Genomic DNA, 21,070 nt, shown 5'->3' on the forward strand with positions numbered 1-21,070 from the left:
ACAGATAATTTTCATCCTTTTGCTATATTCATTAATAGCATAATTTTCCAAGATAGAAGGCAACTAAATATCATGCCATTTCCTAATCAGCATCAAACAAATTTCTGCTTAGATAAGTATCAATCGTAACTCAACAAAGCAAACAGAAAAGAAAATCATAGCTCAACAAAGGTTTCATAGAATTTTTTTTAAACTAACCAGAAAAGGCAGAATAGGTTAACCATTTCATTCATTCAAATTAGCATTAGCATATTATATGCTGACACGCAGAAAACAATGTTAAGAAACTTACAGGTAAGTCATTAAACGTATGATAGGTTAAAGTCACAAACCCAAAAGAACGAAAAGTACAGAAGGCAGAACTGACAGCTGACAAAACTGTGCTGAACCTCAAGCTGAGCAGAACCAAATCACAATGTCACAATGTAAGGAATTAGGAAAATCCTGAAATTATGCTATAAAACAGCACAGGTCTCAGGCCAAGAACCAAGCAAGGTGAGGAAGAGTCTAGAAAAAGTCTCGGAGCACATGCCTGTAATCCCAGCATTCCAGAGGCTCAGGCAGAAGGATCGCCATGAGTGCAAGGCCAACCTGGACTACATAAGTGAGTGCAAGGCCAGACCGCTACATACTGAGACCCTGTCTCAAAACAGCAAAAAAAAGGAAACGGTCATATGGCAGAAACAGAAGACAGCCTTGTTTGTTTTGCTACCTTCTGGCCACTATAAACTGTTCTCCTCTGAGAAGCCACCCTGCCTTGGAGCCAGCCAATTATGAGCTCAATAAGTCTTCCCTTCCTTAACTTGTGGGTGTTGGGTATTTTGCCCCTGCAATGAGAAAGTAACACAGAATTTGGTATCAAAGATGTGGGGTCCTTGCTGTGACTGTACCTGACCATTTAATTTAGGAGCCTTTGGAGCTGGCTTATGGGAAGAGTTTGGAAAAAGTTAAGAGATGCCAGTTGATAAAGTAGAGCTGGAATACCTTAGGCTGTACTTGATGGAAGTTCTCATCAGAGCTCAGAAGACCAGAGTGTTGACAGAAATCCTGCTGGTAAAAACCAGGATTGGGAAGTTTCTGCTGGGAAGAAGGACTGCACTGACTGCTGGACTCTAGACAATGTGTTATGGCTTTGTAAAAAGTTTGTCTGCATTTTGTTCATGCCCAGGGACTTTGCCTGAGACTAAGATTAAGAGTGGAGGACTAATTAATCTTCCAGAAGAAATTTCAACACAGCCTAATGTTGAGGCAGTGGCATGGCTATTGTTGGGGGCTTTTAGCCAAGTGTATGTAGAGAATCAAGACCAAAGAGCCCAGCAGAATGATTTAAAATGGTTTGAGTTTGGCCAGAAAGGAAGTTATGGCAAAGCTGTGGACTGCATACAGGGGAGGAGATCTGATTGCTGAGAAGGAACAATAGAAAATATGTTCTAGAATAGAAAAGATGGACTGAGGGTATCGCAAGAAGTAGCAGGACTTCACCCTTTGTACTCTCAAAATTGCAAGTGAGAGATTTTGCTCTGAGAGCCCCAAAGCACCATGCTCCAGAATGACAGTAGCCTAGGCAAGTTGTTCCTCAGGATTGGGTTCATAGGCTCTTGACCCCTACAGCCAAGAGAGAAGGAAGCCTGGCTACTGTTCCATCTGGCGGCATGTGGTGCTGGTTTGCCCTGAGAGGGCAGTATATGAAACTGTGAGTGTGAATCCAAAGTTGCAGTGGAGACCCAAGAAGTTTGGAGAAGCCAAGAATGTGGATCATCCAAGAAAAACTGCAAGGTGGGAGCAGAGCTGGCCAAAGAAGCCATGGGAGCTACAAGCACTGCCAGTGCCTTAGGGGCGGGGCCACCCACACCCTTTGAAGTTCACAACTCACCACAGGTTTCTGGGGATGCTGGAAGTGGAATGGTGGGATTTTAATGTCTACCCTGCTGGACTTTGGGCTTGCTTTGTTCCCATTCCTTGCTATACTTAACTTTTGGAGTGGAAATGCCTGGTTTATGACATTAAATGTTGGAAGTGTTTAACTCTCTTCTCATTTGTATAGGGGCTTTATAACTAAGAATTTCCCTTAAGTCTCAGAAAAGACTTGGGACTTGGACTTTTTAGCAATGCTGAAAGTGTTAGGCAACTCTTGGAGATGCACTAAATGCTTTTTGCATAAAGAGATATCATGACTCTTTGGGGACCAGGAGCAGAATCTTATGCCCTGTGTTTTAGATGCCCCCGCAAAGCCTCATGCAGTCATAGATGGAGCTTTTTCAGAGGTGGCTGAATCTACAGTGTGTCATGCTGGAATTGAGTCATGGTGCAATGCTAGGCTCAAGGGCACGAGGACTAAGGGTATAACTAAGGGTATAAGTGCTACCTGCCCTGAGTAGCATAAATAAGATAAAAGGGGCAGAAAGACGCTGTTAAAGTCCCTTGTTTGTTTTGCTACCTTGTGGGTGCATGAACTGTTCTCCTCTGGGAAGCCACCCTACCTTGGAGCCAGCTGATTATGGACTGAAACCTCTATAAACTGTGAACTAAATAAACCTTTCCTTCCTTAAAAAAATAAGATGAAGAAATATGAAGACAAGCGTAATGTGGCCACAGAAAAAAAAGCAGGAAATTCTGTATCTTAGCAACTGCACAGTTAGGCAAGGGCCAATGAAAAAAGTCTCAAAAAAAATCTGAGCTGGAGACCTTAAACCTTAAAGCATCTCTCTCTAATCATACTGACTTGAGAAGCAGTTGAGTCTACAGAGTCAATTGAAAAGAAAGGGCAAAGGAGTTATATACTACATTAGAATGATGCCTGCACCAAAATCTACCTAAATGAACTAGAAAAACAAAATCATATCATAAATATATGTCTTAGTCCATTCAGAATACAACAAAATGTGTTAGAGTGGATAATTTACAAACAGCAGGAATTTACTGCTCACAGTTCTTGAGGCTGGGAAATTCCAGACGAAGGCACAAGCAGATTCAATCACTGTCTAGTGAAAAACAGTTGCTTGTTTTATAGATGACACCTTGTTGCCATCATGATTTTAATCACTTCCCAAGGGCCCCGCCCCTTAAAATTGTTCCATTAGATGTTAGGCTCTAATAAATGAATTTGGGAGGAACACCAACATTCAACACATACCACCAGGTTTGCTCAATTTCAATGGACATTATATCTTTCTTTGCTTCAATTAACTACGAAAGCATAAACATTATGATAGGATTCCTTGTTCAAGATTTTCAACTTGGAAAATAAATTCATGCAAAAAAACAAACAATAAATTTTACTCATACATTTAAAAAGTATTTATTGTAATCTACTTCATTTAAACATGTTTTAGGTACAGAAGCAAGAGCCCCCTCCATGAAGCTTACATTCTGAAGGGAATAAACAGATAAAAAAGTAAATGAGATGGTCTTTATAAAGAAAATACAAATACAAATAGTAAAGGTACAATATTACAGGAGAGAGTGCTTTTTACATAGCACATCAAGAAGGACTCTGTGAAACAAGAACGTTTATTTGATGATCTTTGGAAACAGCTTTCCAGAATATGGCAATAGCAAAAATAAACACCTTTTATCAGAAATGGATTTGAAGTTTAGAAGTAAAAAATTAATGCAAAGTGAGCACGGTGGCACCTGCCTCCAATCTGGGTAGCACTCTTGGGTGGTTGAGGCAGAAGGATCATAAGCTCAAGGCCAGCTCAGTTTGAGGGCAACTCAGCAAGACCTGTCTCAAAATAAAAAAGAAAAAAGAAAAAAGGCCTGAGCATACAGTTCAGTACTGAAGCCCTAGTTTCTACCCCCCGGGGGGGATGGGGGTTGGTTTGTAATGGGAACCTTCTGACATAGAGGAAGATTAAAATGAAAAGAGTTTGGAGAAATATTACGCATGGTGGTTCACACCTATAATCCCACCATTTGCGAGGCTGAGGCAGGAAGAACTCTCCAAGTTCAAGGCCAGCCTGAAGTACATAGCAAGACCTTGTCCACAAAAAAAAAAAAAAATATATAGATAGATAGATAGATTTTTATATTTTAAAATAAAAAAAAGTTTGGAGAAGAGGCAGATACATAAAGCTTTACAGCTACTAATAAAATAATATGTTGGGGAAACAACAGAAGAAAAATATAGACAGATACTACTAACATCTCTAAAATTCTACCAATATAAGCAAAACAGAATTCAATAACTTCAGAGACAAATGACATCACAGACTAATTTAAGACAGAAATGCTATACCACATTCAGAGTGCTAATGGCCACAATCCAGCAAAGGGAAAAAAGTGACACAGGACAGAAATTGCTATGATCTGAAAATCACCAAAATTCATGTGGTGAAACTTAATTCACTGCAGTGGTATTCAGAGGTTTCAAAAGTGATTAAGATATATGAGTCGTGTCCTCATGAATGTATTACCACCTAAAATGAGCAGGGCAAGCTGGACATGATGGTGCACCCCTGTAATCCCAGCATTCAGGAGGCTGAGGCAAGAGGATCACTGTGAGTTTGTGGCCAGCCTGGGCTACATAGTAAGTTCAAAGCCAGCTTGAGCTACACAGTGAGACCTTGTCTCAAAAAAAAAATTGATCCTTTCTGCCCTTCCACCTTTGGCTACATAAGGCCTCTCTGCCACGAGAGTATACAATAGCATGGCCCTCAACAGACAATGAGTGAGCCCGGGCTTCCCAGTCAAGAAGACAACAACTAATGGCCAAATATACCATGGCCACGCAGACCCAGACTAAGCAGCAAGCTCACAAGTGAGTAAGCTAAAATTGAAATAAATTTTTATTACTTACAAATTACTCAGTCTAATGTATTTGGTTACAGCAGCTCAAACAACTGTAGAAGAAACATTTCCAGGTGAGAGGAAATGCAATCTAGAACGTAAGAGAGAGGATTTAACCCAGAATAAGAGATGGTTTAATGAGAAAGATAGTAAAATGGGTTCAGATGTAGATAAGCTAATGAACTGTTGGTAAAAAGGACAGGAAGTTGTCCTGTGATTTCATTTTCTCAATAAAGAATGAGGTAAGGGGAGTTTAAATTGGAGGTGTACGGAAAAAGGTTTAAAATACTGGTTTCCAAGAACAAACATACTAAGGAATTATAAGAATGTTAGCAGTATTCAGTGTGTATTTGAATTGAAATTGTGTACTTAAAATGAGACTAACGACAAAATTATTTTTCTCCATCTGTGTTCAGCTCTGAGGTACAACAAACAAGTTGGCCAGGTTGGTTTTAATCAGTTTTGTGATTTGCCAGCTGAGTGAAGCCAAAGAATATAGGGGCAGGGAAATTAAAGATTGTTTGCAATATAGTAACTACAATGATAGACTACTAAATCCAAACTAAGAAAGGAGGTGAAGAGGACACAAATGCTTCAAAATGCATACCTTAAATCGCCACACAATTTGTAAACTCCTAAGGCAAAACCCTTATAATATATACCTCGCCAAAGCACAATAGTGCTTTGCTAATTGATGACTCTTCTGTATCCCAAAACTCCAAATGACACAAACATACCGTATCACTTTTCTTAAAGTTAGTTTCTAATGATTTAAGAAAAATAAATTTATGGTTAAATATTTGCATTCTAAGGTGCAGATGACTGGGTTCTCATATTATTTCCATATAAACAGAATAATTACTGATTAATCACAGGAAGACAGACAATGGCAATAGAAACTTAATCACAATTAACTTCACGTGGGAAAATAAAACCTACTTACTACAGGGTATCTCATCTAAGAACAACTTCTGTCCCATAGAATAAAAACTACTGCTTTTCCAGGTACTCAGAAAACGCTAGACTCAGATGAACTGGACTTCTACTATCTTGTAAAGAATTTAATGTAACTAGTAGTTATCTGACCATCTGCTATAAATCTTAGTTTATCTGACTTGCTCAAACCATTTTTACTACTTTATTCTTTTCATATTTAACGAATGTCAAAGAAATCCTTGAGAAGACAAAACATACTTTTAGTAAATTAGATTCAAATAAAAATTTTGTAGAGAGATTTTCAACTATTCTTTTGCATGTGACCAAACTATACAGTTCCATCAGCTCCATTTAAAGAAATAAAGAAAAAAAAAAAAGAAAGAAAGAAAAAATGGGTCCAGATAACATGGTAAGAGCTAAAAAAGTTTAAACTTTGATAAAACAAGGTTTTTCAGTCTGTTATCGAAGTCACTAAGTACAACAAACAAGCCATTAGCAAAGACGTGAAATAATTTCCTTACCTGTAATATGAGAATAAAGTAGATACTACTAAAGATTTCTTTCTAGTCTCAAAATTCGGTATCTAATCTACTGTTTTGTACTTCTTTCACAGGCCTTTGAGAAAGGGAATACTAAGTCAGTCTTTCAATTCATGATACGTTTTCTTCTAGGTTACATTTAACAGATTACAATTAACATGAAAAAAAAGACAAAATGTTTTTAGATTGGAAAAATCTAGGCCATCTAAGCTAATTACTGGTAACATTCTCACATCACGCAACTGTTTCTCATTCAAATTTCTCTCACCATTCTCCTTTATTTTTTCTTTCCTGGCTTAGCAGGGGCACTTTCTCAGAACTGTAAGGTTCATGATCCCAGAAAGAACTTATTTGGGCAAACAGAATCTAATAGTGTGCTACTCACAAAAGAACTTTTCTTATTTTTATATCCCTGTCACCAATTCCAGGGTCTCTACCTGGCAGACCCCTAATTTACTCCTCTATGTAATGTATTACACCAGTGATTCTCAAAGTGTTGGTCACCTTGGAATCCTGCTAAAAATGCAAAATTTTAGGTCCCATTAAGACCTACTTAATCAGAAACTCTGAAAGGGTGCCCAAAACCCTGTGTTTTTAAAAACTCTATATGAGATTTTGGTGTGCACTCAAGTTTGAGAGCCACTGTACAAGAAATTACCTTCTTGTTAGTGACTGCTAATGGCTAACCAAAAAAAAAAAGCTGATTTTCCCCATTTCCCACCGCATAGAAATCCTGGAACCCATATGATACTGTCAACAATTTAACTCCTGTCTCTAGCCTGCACACAAGATGAACTTTAATTATGCTCCCGGAGCTTCAGATCCACCATCTGTAAAACAGGAACAATACCACATAGGTCCATGAATAAGAGATGGCTTACAGTAAGGCTCCTGTCCTTTCTACTCTATCACCTATACCAAGTTCCAACTATTTTACACAGGCAATGGCCACAAATAAGAAAGAAGAGGGCACTCCAGCCCTCTGAGAAATTGAGTGTTCTTACACAGAAAAGCTAATAGGGTTTTTTTTAATTAAAAATATATTACAGAAAGGAAATGTTAAGAATTTACAGAATCATTTAAAAAAATTCTAAAAAGGTGGTCAACAAATTAGTGGAAAAGCAAATGATACAAAAATGTGCACCTCCATAATTTTAAAAATTAAAAAAGTGACATCTGAGCATAAGCAAGTTATTCTTTTCATATTTAACGAATGTCAAAGAAATCCTTGAGAAGACAAAACATACTTTTAGTAAATTAGATTCAAATAAATGCTTACTTCTCTTAAGTATTCAAAATAAATCATTAAGAATAATTGAATATAAATAATATGGAAGAGATCTGGAATAGAGTAAATACACATTAACTGTATATTAAATATTTATTAAAGTGGTCTAAGCATTCAACTTCAAATTTCCTATATTTTCTAGGGCAGCCTCACTGTCAAATTTCTTGGCCCAACATTGTCACACTACATAGTCTATCTTCTAGCTTAAAAAAAAAAAACCTATGGCCACCAAGAAACAAAACACCCCTGCCTTTAATGAGACCTAAGAACCAAAGAGTATTACCTACCAAAAAGAGGCTGAGGCAGAAGGATCGTTGCAAGTTCGAGACCAGTCTGTGCCACAAAGTGAGCTCAAGGCCGGACTGAACTGCATAGTGAGACCCTGTCTCAAAAAGAAAAAAAAAAGGGAGAAAGACGACAATTTTAAGAGGATTTCACCACATACAATTCCTAAGTTCAGTTCCTCCTTCTCTCGAAACGGAAGTGAATATCCAAATGTTTAATTTGACCTCCCTGACAACTATTCCCTTTCATGGAGATGAAAATTAATCAGTGCATGTGACAGACGTGTCATTATATTCGAATATTCAGCACCATAACTACGCTGGGGGCATTCGCCAAACTGGCACTTTCGGCTTTAATTCTTCCTCCTCCGCGCTGACACCCAAGATGGGACAGCCCTCTATTTTTCTTCCCCGCAGCAGCCAACGTTCCAGTCTGGAGCAGTGAAATTTAAGCGCCCCTGTCCTTTATCAAGAGACCTTTTTTACTTCAAGGAACTTTCAAAAGCGCAGCCAGCCATAAGCTGAACTGACACCGCGCCGGGAGTTGGAAAAACCACAAACTTGGAGCCCTGCCCTGTGGGAACCCGAATCCCGACAGCAACTCCTGATGCAGCGACCTCGCCACTTCCACGCACGTCACAGAGCGGCGCACCGTGACGGCCACTACTTTCTATGCAGCCAGCACCGTCCCCTGCTCCCCGGCCGCCGCCACCTGGGAACTCCACAGCGACAGGCGACGGACTCCCATCTTGGCCACCGCCTCCTCCCGCACCAGGCGCCGAGCGACAGTCCCCTGCGAGCTGGACCCGCGTCCCCGGACGGCCGAAGTTAGGACCCGGGCACCGCCGGCGTCCTCGCTCTGCCCCAGGCAAACCCGGAACCGGCGGCCGGCCCCCGCCCAAGCCCGGCTCGGGCCCAGGCCGCGCCGCGCGCTCCTCCGTTCCGCCCGCGCCGCCTCGAGCCTCGCGCCCGGGGCGGCGGGACGCGCGGGAGACCCCGGCCCGGGACGCGCTGCCCCGCGAGGCAGGAGACTCACCTTCGTACTGCAGGTCCACCAGGACCAGCAGGAAGGGGAACACCGTGCCCAGCCGGCTGGTCACGGAGCCGGGGGCCACCATGTCCGAGAGCGGGATGCGAGGAGGAGGGTGCGCGGCCCAGCAGCCCGCGCGGGCGCCCAGTACACACTCGCCCGCCTGCAGCCGACTCCCAGGCCTGAGCCGCGGCGGGCGCCCAGCAGGGGAAGGCAGCGGTGGGCGGGGCCCTAGCGACGTTACGCCCCGAGCGCCACCGCGGGCCAATCACCTTCCTCCAGGCCGCGGGGCGCCCGGACTCGGATGGGTCGTGGTTGGCGCTGATTGGCCTCGGAGGCCGCCGCCCCGCCCCTCCCCTGATAGGATAACGTGGAAGCACGAGACTAGGCTACGTCCATAGGCCGTGGAGCTGTCAGCGGGCTCCAAACCGCCGCGCCGCCTGGAGGGAGGCGGCTAGGCAGTGCGCTGCGGCCGCCGAGTCCGCATGCGCGAACCGCGGAGCTCTCCGGGGCCGGTTCGGAGTGCGCTGGAAGGCAGGAGCGCTTCGAGGTTTTCCGGTGTGGTGCTTGGGGAGGAGGGTGCGGCCGCTGCGTCCGGAAAGTCAAAGCCAGATAGGGTCGCGGGAAGTCTGAGGACGGGAGTTGGGGCCTCGGGACGCCCGAGCTTCTGGGAACACAAACCGACTGCCCGGAGAAAAAGCAAGAAACCATCAGGAGAAGCTGGGCCCTGGTAACTAAGGTCGTCTAAGAGTGGGGAGCGTTTCAGGGGACCCCAAGAGAAGCGCGTACTGAGCTGAGGCGGTAACAAGGCTCGGGAACTCGGGAGCTCCCTCACTCCCGCTGTGCAGCCACCCTGCGAGTCCAGAGGAAGAAAGAACAATCTGGAAGGTCCTGTGAGGAAGACACTAGGACAGCGGCTCGAGAAGGCAAAGTCAGCTGTAAGAGAGACCTGTTGGAACCTTTCTTGCTCTGACCAGGAAACTCAAGAGAGATAAAGAGCAAGAGAAGGTTGAGCTTCTCTCTGGCCTGAAGCTTGTTGCTGGCCCTGCCCTCCGACGTGAACACGTGGTGCGCCTGGGTTGTTCTTCCGGGGAGAACAGTGGGTTTGTGCTTGTGAAACACTGCAGCGTTACCATAGGCTTTAGAAGCCCTCGCGGATTCTCTTTTTTTTTTTTTTGGTTTGTGGGGGCTGGGGATTTAGCTTGCCTGCCTGGCAAGCGCAAGGTCGTGAGTTCGGTTCCCCGTACCAGAGAAAAACCTCGCGGATTCTCAATAGGATGGCAAAGTTGTGATTTCCTGAAGAGACACTAAGGAGGTAAACGGAGAAAGGCTTCTATTCCAAAAGAGGCCGATAGGAAAGAAATGATTTTTAAGAAGACTGAGTCTCTGATTAGCTGTGAAAGAGCGGGGGATTCAGACCCAGGAAACACCATGACTTAATAGTATATAAGTTTAAAAGTTCATGTGTAGAGCGGGGAAGATTCTGATAGCCCTGAAGGTCCAGTTTCATGAAGCTGGTGACGGTTCCCGTAGACAGTAGTGTGATAGGAGAGCAGAATAATGAAGATGCTACTTCACGAACGCCTTGTGGGTTTTTTTTCCTTCCTTTTTCAAGATGTCACAAAGCAATATGAGTGGGAAAAAAGCACATGATTTCAGTGCCTACAAGAATATTAATGAAGATGTCATGCAAGTGAGGTACTTGCAGCCAAGGCAGCCAACGAAATGCTGAACACTGGAAAGAGTTTAGTGAACAAAATGCAGCGCTCCCAAACTAGGAATTCTCGCCAAAATGCTGCCCATGATTCTGGCTTCAAGGAGAGGCAGCAGAGTTGAAGTTCTGTGGAGGGAAATTAAAAATTATTAAGGAGATGGTGACAGATCAGTTCAGACTGAGGAGGTTTGGGCAGCCGGAAGATGAGACAGTCTTGGAAAGCCTGAAAATGCCTTTATCTCAATTGTGCACTCACGTGGCAGTCCTCAGGCCCTAACCTGCCTGCTGCTAGTCCAGCAGTATACTGTGTAGGGATCTGCCCAGTAGTGGCAACATGCCAATAGCAGCCTTGGTTATATCAGTTATTACACTGAGACCGACAGGTGTGCCTGCACAGAAATCTTACTGACGTTGGTTTAATGGCCACCGGAAATCACACACACACAGCCCGAATCATAGCGCAGCCACCTTAGGCTTCATTTTTCCCTACAGCATGGTGGTATATGCCTGTAATACCAGCACAGAGAGACCAAGGGGGAAAATGGCAAGTTTGAGCCCAGCCTAGATAATTTAGCAACTTAGCAAGACTTCTGTCTCAAAATAATGAAATAGATATGTAGCTCAGTGCAAAGACTTGGGTTCAATCCTGAGTACAGAAAGAAAGAAAATCTTAAATTCTGGGTGATCATAAACATTTTTTTTGTCTTTTTTGAGACAGAGTCTCACTATACAGTTCAAACTGGCCTTCAGCTCATTTTGCAGCCCAGGCTGGCCTCAAACTTGAAAGGATCCTCCAGCCTCAGCCTTCAGAGTGCTGGGATTACAGGTGTGCACCACCACCCACACCCGACTAATCATAAGTATTTACTGATCAGTTACATAACTATTAATCCTGTAATATAACTACATTTTACAAAGTATACCTTGAAAGAGAATTTTATAACATATAAGGTAGCATTACTTAAATTTGCAAAACTAAAACTAAATATATGGTAATCTATATTACCTATGATTTTAATAGCAACAGATTTAAAACGACATATTTAAAGAAATTATGGTATATCCAACATTGAGAATATTGTATAATCTTTGAAGATTGGTCTGTAGTTTTGGAGTTTTCTTTTTTGGTTTGGGAGGCTTTTTTGCTTTGCTTTGTTTTGTTTAATTGAGAGAGTCCCACAAAGTTGCCCAGGGTAGGCTTAAATTTGCAATCCTCTTTCAGGCTTCCAAAGAGTTGGGATTACAAGCATGTGCCACCATGCCTAGCTGATCTATATTTTAAGACAATGCTATGTCTTCTGATTTTATTACATGAAATCAACAATTGTATATTTTATATATCATGAGTAAACTTAAACTTTCTAAATTTCTAAATTAAGTGACAGTGGCTAGTGTCTTTAAAAGTTTGATCTTATGCCAGGTATGGTGGCACATGTTTGGAATCCCAGCACTGGGAAGGCAAAGGTGGGAGGACTGCTATGAGTTTAAGGGCAGCCTGAACTACATAGCAAGACCCTGCCTCAAAAAAAAAAAGTTTGGTCTGATAAAATTCCTATAATAAAACAAATCATAAGGAATTATTTTCCAATTATTACATCTAAATTCAAACGTATAAACAATTGCATTAAATATAAATTTTATAACGCAATAATTAAAGTCAAAATAACCAAAATGTATTTTTTGAAATAACATAAATAAAAACTGCCTACAAGAAAAGGATCAACCTTTACATTGTGGTCAATTGGTTTTCACCAAGAAGACCAAGACAACTGAATGAAAGAATAGTCTTTCCAACAAATGATGTTGGTATATCCATGTGAAAAAGAATGAACTTAGACCATTTCCTTACACTGTGCACAAAAAATAATTCAAATTAGGTCATAAAGGTAGATGTAAAACCTAAAACTATAAAACTCGTCAGAGAAAACAGAAGTATAATCTGCAGTTACATAAGGCTTGATACAACACCAAAAAGAGAAAAGAACAAGAGGAAAAAATAAAGTTTCATAAAAACTTAAAGTCTTTGGTCACCATCACGAAAATGAAAAACACACAAAAGTGAGGAAAATGCAAAACATATATATGATGAGACTTGTACCTACGTGAATAACTTTTACAAACTCAAAAATAAAAAATCAAATTTAAAACAGCAAAATATCTGAGTAGGCATTTCTCAAAAGAGATATAAAAATGACCAATGAGTACATGAAAATTTGCTCTACATTAAACCTAAAATCTACATTTACATTTAGCCATTAGGGAAATGCAATTCAAAACCACAATGAGATACCACTTTTCATCTGTAAGGTTATCATGAAGATGAACAACGGCAGAAGTTGGTAAAGATACGGAGAACTGAAACAATTATATTTTGCTGCTGTGAATGTAAAATGGTACAGCCACTTTAGAAAACAGTATCAAAAGTACTGTAAGACTGAGTAATTCCACTCGTAGGTGTATAGTCAAGAGAACTGAAAACATGTTCACAAAAATCTTGTATGTGAAGTTCATAACTATATGTTAGTAAAAACCAAAACAGAAGCCAGATGTGGTGGTGCATGCCTATAATCATAGTACTTGGAAGGTTGAGGCAGGAGGGTCACCATGAGTTCAAGGCCAGCCTGGGCTACATGGTGAGTTCAAGACCAGTCTAAACTACATAGCAAGGGGCTGGGGATTTAGCTCAGCGGCAAAGCGCCTGCCTGGCAAGCGCAAGGTCGTGAGTTCGGTTCCCGGTACCGGAGAAAAACCAAAAAATTAAAAAATAAATAAAATAAACAAAAAATAAACTACATAGCAAGACCCTGTCTCAAAAAAATGAAACTGCTCAGGTGTGCAACAACAAAAAAATCAGGAAACTGCAGCAAACCCAGGCAAGCAAAATATTATTTAGCTACAAGAAGGAATGAAATACTGATAAGCACTACAATATGTTTGAATACTGAAAAAAGATTCTACTAGTTAAAAGATTGGGGTCACAAAGGATAGAAATTGTATGCTTCCATTATATGAAATGTCCAGAGTAGGCACATCCATACGGGGAGGACAAAGATTAGTGGTACACAGAGGTTAGGAATAAGGAGGTATTGAGAGTGACTGCTACAAAAAGTTTCCTTTTGAGGAGATGAAATTTTCTACGATTAGGTAGTGGGATGGTTGCATATGTTTGCAAATATACTAAAAATCATTGAACTATACACTTAAATAAATGAATTGTATCACATGACATGACAACTTTTTTTAAATGCAAAGTTAGAAAAAGTATATATCATGCAAACACTATCAGAAAGCTAAAGTCTACATTTTAAGTAGCCACACTCAGAAGATAGAGTGGTTGTTGCAGGTCCCCCTGGGGAGGGAGAAGAGATTTCACTCAATGGATACAGAGTTTTAGTTTTTCAAGCTGATAAAGTCCTGGAGCTCTATTGCACAATACTAGGCATTTACAATAGCCCATATCCTACATCATAAAACAAATCTTAAATTTAAAAGGATTGAAATCATAGAAGTACATTCTCTGATCATGATGCAGTTAACCTAGAAATCAGTACAGAAGGGTAATAAAAAATTTCCAAACACTTGCTAACAGAGAACACTTCTAAATAATCCATGGATCAAAGAGAAGACTTGGGGAAATTACTAAAATAGAGCACAACAAAAATAAAAATACAGAAGCACACAGAGTCTGGGCAGCTCCCAAGATACTTCAGGATAACTCCCTACAAGCAGTGAATAATGTATCCAGTCTATTGTGACTCTGGTAGCTCCACACTAGGTCTTACAGATAACCAGACATGAAGAAGAAAAAGATCCTGGATTCAGAAGTGATTCATGTCATTTCCATTAGCTATAACTGCTAACGTGACACCACACAACTTTAAGGACACTTTGAAGTATGTTGAGGCACACAGATAACCAAGGAGCCCTAATATATCTGCTACAGTTAGATTATCATAGACCAGGACAGTACTGATGAACATAGAAATAATTTGTAGGATTTGGCATCTATTTTGGAGGCATAGCCAATAGGACCGCTGATGAATGAGGGTGAGTGTGTATGAATAAAGCCCAAGTTATTAATAGGATCCAGTCACCTTAGGAGCCCGATAAAGCAAATAGCAAGCACAAGCAATCTAGGTATGTTTTGGGAACAGTATGGTGCAGAGTAATAAACATGGAGGACAGTGGTATGACGTGGCATCAGGAGGTAGGAGGGTGCTCCTCACCTAGTGATGGGGTTGTGTCCTGATAAACTAATCATAAAAATATTGAAAACGGAAAATGCATTTCATACATAGAATCTACTGCACATCACAGCTTAGCAACACAGTGCAGAGGATCTTGATCCTGTGGCTGAATGGGAGTTGTAGCTCACCACCCCATCCCAGCATCACAAGAGAGTAACACACTGCTTAAAGCAAGGTTGGGGAGTCAAAATTTATAGTATGCTTTCTACTGAATGTGTATCACTTTCACATTATCATAAAGTCGAAAACCATTAAGTTGAACCATTTTAAATTAGGGGTTGTCTGTCATGACTTTAAGGGTACTAAAGGTTGTTTTAATCTTACACTGTTGAAAACAGGAAGCCACCACAGTTTTACACAAAAGGCTGAAACCTTGGAGCTACTACATGAAAAATGAGTTGTAGAAAGACAAGCTATGTGTCCAGAGAGGAGTTCTGGCCACTGTGCCCCCTCTTGGCCAGTCTCATGCTGTGAGGAGTACTGCTCCTACTTGTACTTGCCCCAAACTTGCTCTGCAGAGTCTGTTTCTTTTCCTACCTTTACTAAAACTCTGCTACCATTTGTGCTTGTCTTGACCAATTTTTTGCTCAAGAGAGAAAGAACCTAGCAAACACCTCCAGAAGGAGATTCCAGCATCCCAATACCCACTAACATACTGAACAATGTTTCATTTTACCAGGTTATTTTCATTCAGTTAATTAGTGTTCAACTGTAATAGAAAAATATAAGCTAAAATATTTTTGGTAGCTATTTAGATTCTAAAGAACCAATAGACAGAGTACAAAAGGTTCATTTTTTAGACCTCTGTTATAAATTTTCTCTTATAAATTCATAGCAATGACATGAAAAATGAAATGAGAAAACAAATGAGCAAAAGGATCTAGCTAGATAGCACCTAAGCCAAGAGAAATATGACCATGGACAAGCTGGGTAAAGTAAAACAGGAGAAGACCCAGAGCTCCTGGGTCCACAGATGCGCCAGTTGGAGTACAGGCTGATTTCATCCCATCTCCTGCTCAACATCCATTTATCCTGAGTTCATCCTGTGGAAATGACCCATTCACCAAGAGACCCAGACCAAGGAGGTGTCAAGAACCCAGGAAATGGTGGCAGCTGTGCTTAGCACGACGGTCACCCACAGCAATAAAAAGCATGACCTTCAAGTTACCCTGGAGAAGGGCACCAGTCAACCAGTTGGCTAAGACCACAGGTTATACCACGTTTTTAGTGGAAATCTCTGAGGGAACTTGAGAGGCCATGGTCAGAATTGGAATACAAAATGGTTGTCAGTTCATGTTAATTGGGGGAAAAGACCAATTCAGAGCAAAAAGTTGGTCTAAAAAAGTTGAAAATTTAGGAGAAGCCTGTGGAAAAGAACTTGCTGGAATCCAGCAGTGTTTTCTGGCCAAGGGTGTGCAAGTTGAAGTTCTCTAGGTGAAAGAGTGAAAACTGCAATTAATGAGTTTATGAAGATCTTGGAGGACACAGTGATCCTATGAGAAACTTCCAAGGCAGTAGGCTAAGCAGGAAGGGTTTGGTGAGAAAGGCTCACGTGCTCCCAGCTGCATGTGAAGGAGAACTTTTGCCAGGAGTCAGAGCAGTAGCAGTCTACAAATTTGGCCCTTGCGTATGGTGGAGAGAAGCTGTGCAGCACCACAGTTCTGCCTTCCGGGAAGTGGAAGTTACCTGTTTCATCAAAGCTGCCACAGCAACTGGGTAATAGTCAATTTTCCTACTGCTACACCAGTTCCCCTTGAAGAAGTACTATCTTTGCAACCTTAAGTAGAGCTGCTGTTTCCTTCCTCTGCCTCTGTGTGGTTGTGCTGTCTGAAGGGGGCCTCTCCTGCCCATGTTTTACCAGCTCTTTTGACCTTTACTTGCTATTACAGGCCTGGCTACAGTTAGTCCTGAGTCTATAGCACCCAGTCTTTGGACACAGGAAGGCTTTTCTTGACCTTGCAATCCCAGGGTCCCATAGATGTAAACCCAGAATCACCAGGAGGTTGCATCTAGTCAGAAATGTTGGAATTGGCTTAAAACTGGTGTTTGGCACACAGATAAGCCAGTGTCCCTTGCTAAGACCTAATTTGTTTTTTTTTTTATTTTAAAGAGTAAAAGAAGGATAGCATAATAATAGGGGGGACTTAGCAAATTACAGACAAAATGGTAGAAAATTATCAATGGTTATCGTTTTACATATTGTTATCTACAAAATAGTTTCTCAGGAAAACAAATAGACAAATAATAGTGAGTTAGAGACAAAAGAGGTAGGAGATTATCAAGAGTTGTTGTACTGCTAAGACCTAATTTGGACCATCTGGATGGATTATTTGGTTTAAAGACTCCTCATCTCCGGGACCCTGACCAGCCACAGATCTTGAGACACATGGTAGGTATTCTGGGCTGAGGCCCGGGGATGGCGTATGGACTTCCTTGTCCCAAGAAAATCTCCAGAAGTTTTGAGCCCAGGGTCAGGTTGACTGAGTCTGCTTGAAACCAGGCTCAGGAAGGGCAAGGAGAGGGAATCAGCATGAGTAAAGCAGGTAGGGGACGAAAGCTACCAGAAACTTCTCAGGAGTGACATGTGCTTCCTTCAAGGACATTTTTGTTATCCACACCCACTAGCCATCTATATTTCCTTTCATGCTGTTTCTGTCAGTTTTGTGGGTTTTTTTCCCACTACTTCCCATTGCTGTTAAAAACCACTTTGTATGCCTGTTTAAAAAAAAAAAAAAACTTGAGTCATTCAGGGGAACAAATTAATGGTCAAATGTCTTAGTTACTTTTCTCATTATGGAGACAAAATACCTGGCACCAAAGTTAAAAGGGGAAAGGTTTATTTAGCTCACAGTTTGTAGGTTTCAGTCCATAATTGGCTGGCTCCAAGGCAGGGTGGCATATGGCAGAGGTGTACTGGGGGGCAACCATAATGGCAGTGGAAGACAGCAAAAGCAAAAAAGAAGAGGGAGATTTCTTTCTGTCTCTTATATTGTATCCAGTCTACTGGGTTTAGGGCAGTGCCAATCCAACCATTGGACTGATGCAACAATCACCTACCCTTAAGTCAGCAATGCACTATCAATCAGTCACACACTCTAGATTCAGCCTCAGAGAAAGTCCTCTGAAAAAGTGCTATGACCACTTGAGGCTTTGGAGGGACATCAAGACAAAAACCATAACAACAACTGGACTGGAAGTTGAAACTGCCATTTGGCTATTTTCACTACTTATACCACCAGGGAATAAACCAAGAAAGGGAGTGTATTAGCCTGCTTTTTGTTACTGTAATGAAATAATACAAGACTGGGTATTTATGAAGACTCACATTTTTAGAGCTAAGAGTCTAAACAGCATAGCACTGAATCAGGGGAGGACCTCATTGCAGATGACAGAGTGTGTGCAGAGAAAGGATGACAACTTGAAACAAGAAGCCTGAGAGCTGGGTGGGATTAGGCTTGCTCTTTTTGTAACTGCTCTCTGGAGAGCTCAAGAATCCAGAGGGTGGTACCTTCAATGCCCTAAGAGTCTCCCACAGTGCTTCATTTATTAAAAGTTCCATATTATCTCCCATGACCACTCACTTGAACCTTTGGGTGACACTTAAACCAAAGCAGGAAGGTTATGGTATTGGTTATTCCGGTCGTTTTAAAACACATTCTAAAAATCATTGATGTTTTCTTCTTTCAAAAACACATTTAATTTTCTTGTTGGCTGTAGATCAAACTTAGTAACTTGCCTATAACAAGCAAATTTTCCTTTAAGTCTTACTTGTGCTACACTTCACCTATTTTGATAAATTGCATTTTATTTAATTTAAAATACTTGTAAATTCCTGCTTCTGTTCATGTATCATACCAAAATATATTGTTTAATTTATGAATATTGGGGGGACTTTCCAGCTGTTTTTCTGCTATCAATTTCTAGTTTAATTCCATTGTGAGAACATACTTTGTATAATTTGTATTCTTTTATATTAATTAAAGTGTATTTGATGACCCAGAATGTATTCTATCATGGTGAATGTTCCATTTGGGTCTGAAATGCATATATATTTCTGCTGTTGTTGGATGGAATATTCTATAATGTTGATGCGAGCAAGACAGTCAAGTATGTACATATTTACTGTTTTTCTTCCTACTTGACTTATCATTTGTTATAACAGAGGTGTTGATCTCCAAATATACTAGTAGATTATTATTCTTTGTGGTCCTATCCATCCTCACATATTTTGACACTCTAACTCTTACGTATGTTGATGTTCAAGTTGTTGTGTCTTTACATTATCTTCACCTTAGTGCCCTCTTTATCCTTGATAACTTTCCCTATTAAGTCTGCTTTGTCTGAAACTAATATAGCTGTTCCAGATTTTTTTTTGCATACTATATCTTTTATCCCTTCACTTTTAATCTGCCTAATCTTTATATTTAAAGTGGATTTCTTTATGTCTTGTTTTTATTTTCTTCTCCATTCTGAAAATTGCATTTAATTGGTTTGTTTAGGCTGTTCATATTTTACAGTATTGATATGTTGTACTAATATTTTCCATATTTTTAACTATTTCTTATTTCTCAAATTGTACTAAACAAGAAAATAGTTTGTCAGATCAAGGCCTGTTATCCATCAGATGCTGAGGTTATCTCACAAAATCAGCAGAAGATTACTCACAGTGGATTTCTGTGCCTGCTCAAAATGGACAGAGTGTGACAGCTTCCATTGTGGTCAAAAGTTAAGGATGAATATGGTGAAGAGAGGAGAATATTTTAAAGCCAGAGCCCAGGGAAATGTGCAAGATTCTGACATTCCTTACAGCTATGCAAGAGAACATAATGAATATGAAAACATTAAGTTGGAGAGAGATATCTGATATGATAATGGCAAGCCAACCAGTGGGAAGATAAACAGCGATGTGTGTGGATTATCCTGCATTAGCTTCAATGTCTTAATGGTTCGTGAGTGGAGGCATACTGGTGAATACCCCTTCCAGTGTAATCAGTGTAGGGCATCTCATCTTTTACTCAGAAAGGTAGCCTCCTCCACCACAATAAACTGAACAAAGAGGAAAATCCTTTCAACAGTCACCACTGTAGCTACGGGGTGAGATGCACTCACCGCATGAAGAGGAGAGATGCACTCACAGGGCACCTTAGGAATCATTTTGTGGAGAAACCCTACAAATGTAAGTTTTGCAGGAGTTACAAGAACAAGAAAAGTTCCCTTCAGGACCACAAGGAGCGCCGCTATACATTTCTTCAGAGCTCTGACCTGGAGGACACTGTAAGTACGAGACAAGACATATCAAAGCAGAGATGGAAAGTGAAAGAGTTCTGGTTTTGGACAGATTAGCAAGCAATGTAGCAAAACAAAAGAACCCAATGCTTCAGACATTCATTGGTGGGAAGCATCACTGCTTTGACACCAAGTATAATTCCAGCTATATATAGGAGAAGCAAGAGTGATAAAACAGACCTGAATAGTGGACCAAACCATCAATAATGCTATTGGCTCTCTCAGTGCTGAAGCCCAGTACCCTCTGAGAGGGTTCCACATATCAGCAGCATATACCCCATAGCTCTCACCTGGGCTGAGATCTCAAATGGTGCCCCCCAGGAGCGGAACAAGAACATCCACCTGCTAGACAAGAGACTGCCTTCTGAAGGGGGTCTTCCCCCAAAAAATAATGGCCACAATTCTGTAGATCCTAGCAATCACGAAGAACACCAGAATCACCTCCATTAGCTAAATCACCTGGTCCTGCTGCTCCTTAGGGACGCTCCCCCAACGCCCTTCCCTCTGCCTAAGAGAAGCTGTCAAGGTGATAAAGACAAGAAGGTGATGGATGTATTTTGGTGTGACCACTGTCATGCTATACACTTTTCCTGGTTTACATGATAGCCACCATTTACATGAGATGCCACAGCTTCTGTCACCCTTCTGAGGGCAGGACATGAGTGGATGCTGAAGCCAACATGTACACAGGTTGAATTCTTGTCTCACGTAGCCAGAGGACACACAGAACCATGCTCAAGTGAACGTGACTCTCAGACATTATGCATAAGGAGTCAATATTATTTCTATAAACTGACGATTCCCCAATCTATTACTTTCAAGTCCAGCTTATTTCCATACCATTCCTGATTCCCAAGAGGTGAGACAGAGAAACGTTGTCTTCAGCCAGAAATAGTTTGCCTACTGTCATGTTGTTACTCCTGGGAAACTTTGTTTTCCCATCAGTAGAACTTTATTT

At 41.1% G+C, this 21,070-nt stretch overlaps 1 protein-coding gene and 1 pseudogene across 1 annotated transcript in view; one reads left to right on the forward strand and one right to left on the reverse strand.

Moving 5' to 3' along the window:
* Dnajc3 (DnaJ (Hsp40) homolog, subfamily C, member 3) overlaps positions 1-9,088 on the reverse strand; it is a 50,994-nt gene extending 41,906 nt beyond the window's left edge. Inside the window, exon 1 of the mRNA XM_005374098.2 lies at positions 8,872-9,088. Coding sequence (XP_005374155.1) covers positions 8,872-8,953 — 82 coding nt within the window. The 5' untranslated portion in view covers positions 8,954-9,088. The remainder of the gene's footprint in view (positions 1-8,871) is intronic.
* A 262-nt stretch (positions 9,089-9,350) lies between these two features.
* On the forward strand, positions 9,351-20,774 carry LOC102019765 (annotated as a pseudogene).
* Positions 20,775-21,070: the final 296 nt, after the last annotated feature.

Source organism: Chinchilla lanigera, unplaced genomic scaffold (assembly GCF_000276665.1).
Source record: "Chinchilla lanigera isolate Chin_1 unplaced genomic scaffold, ChiLan1.0 scaffold00003, whole genome shotgun sequence".
NCBI classification, from domain to species: Eukaryota; Metazoa; Chordata; class Mammalia; order Rodentia; family Chinchillidae; genus Chinchilla; species Chinchilla lanigera.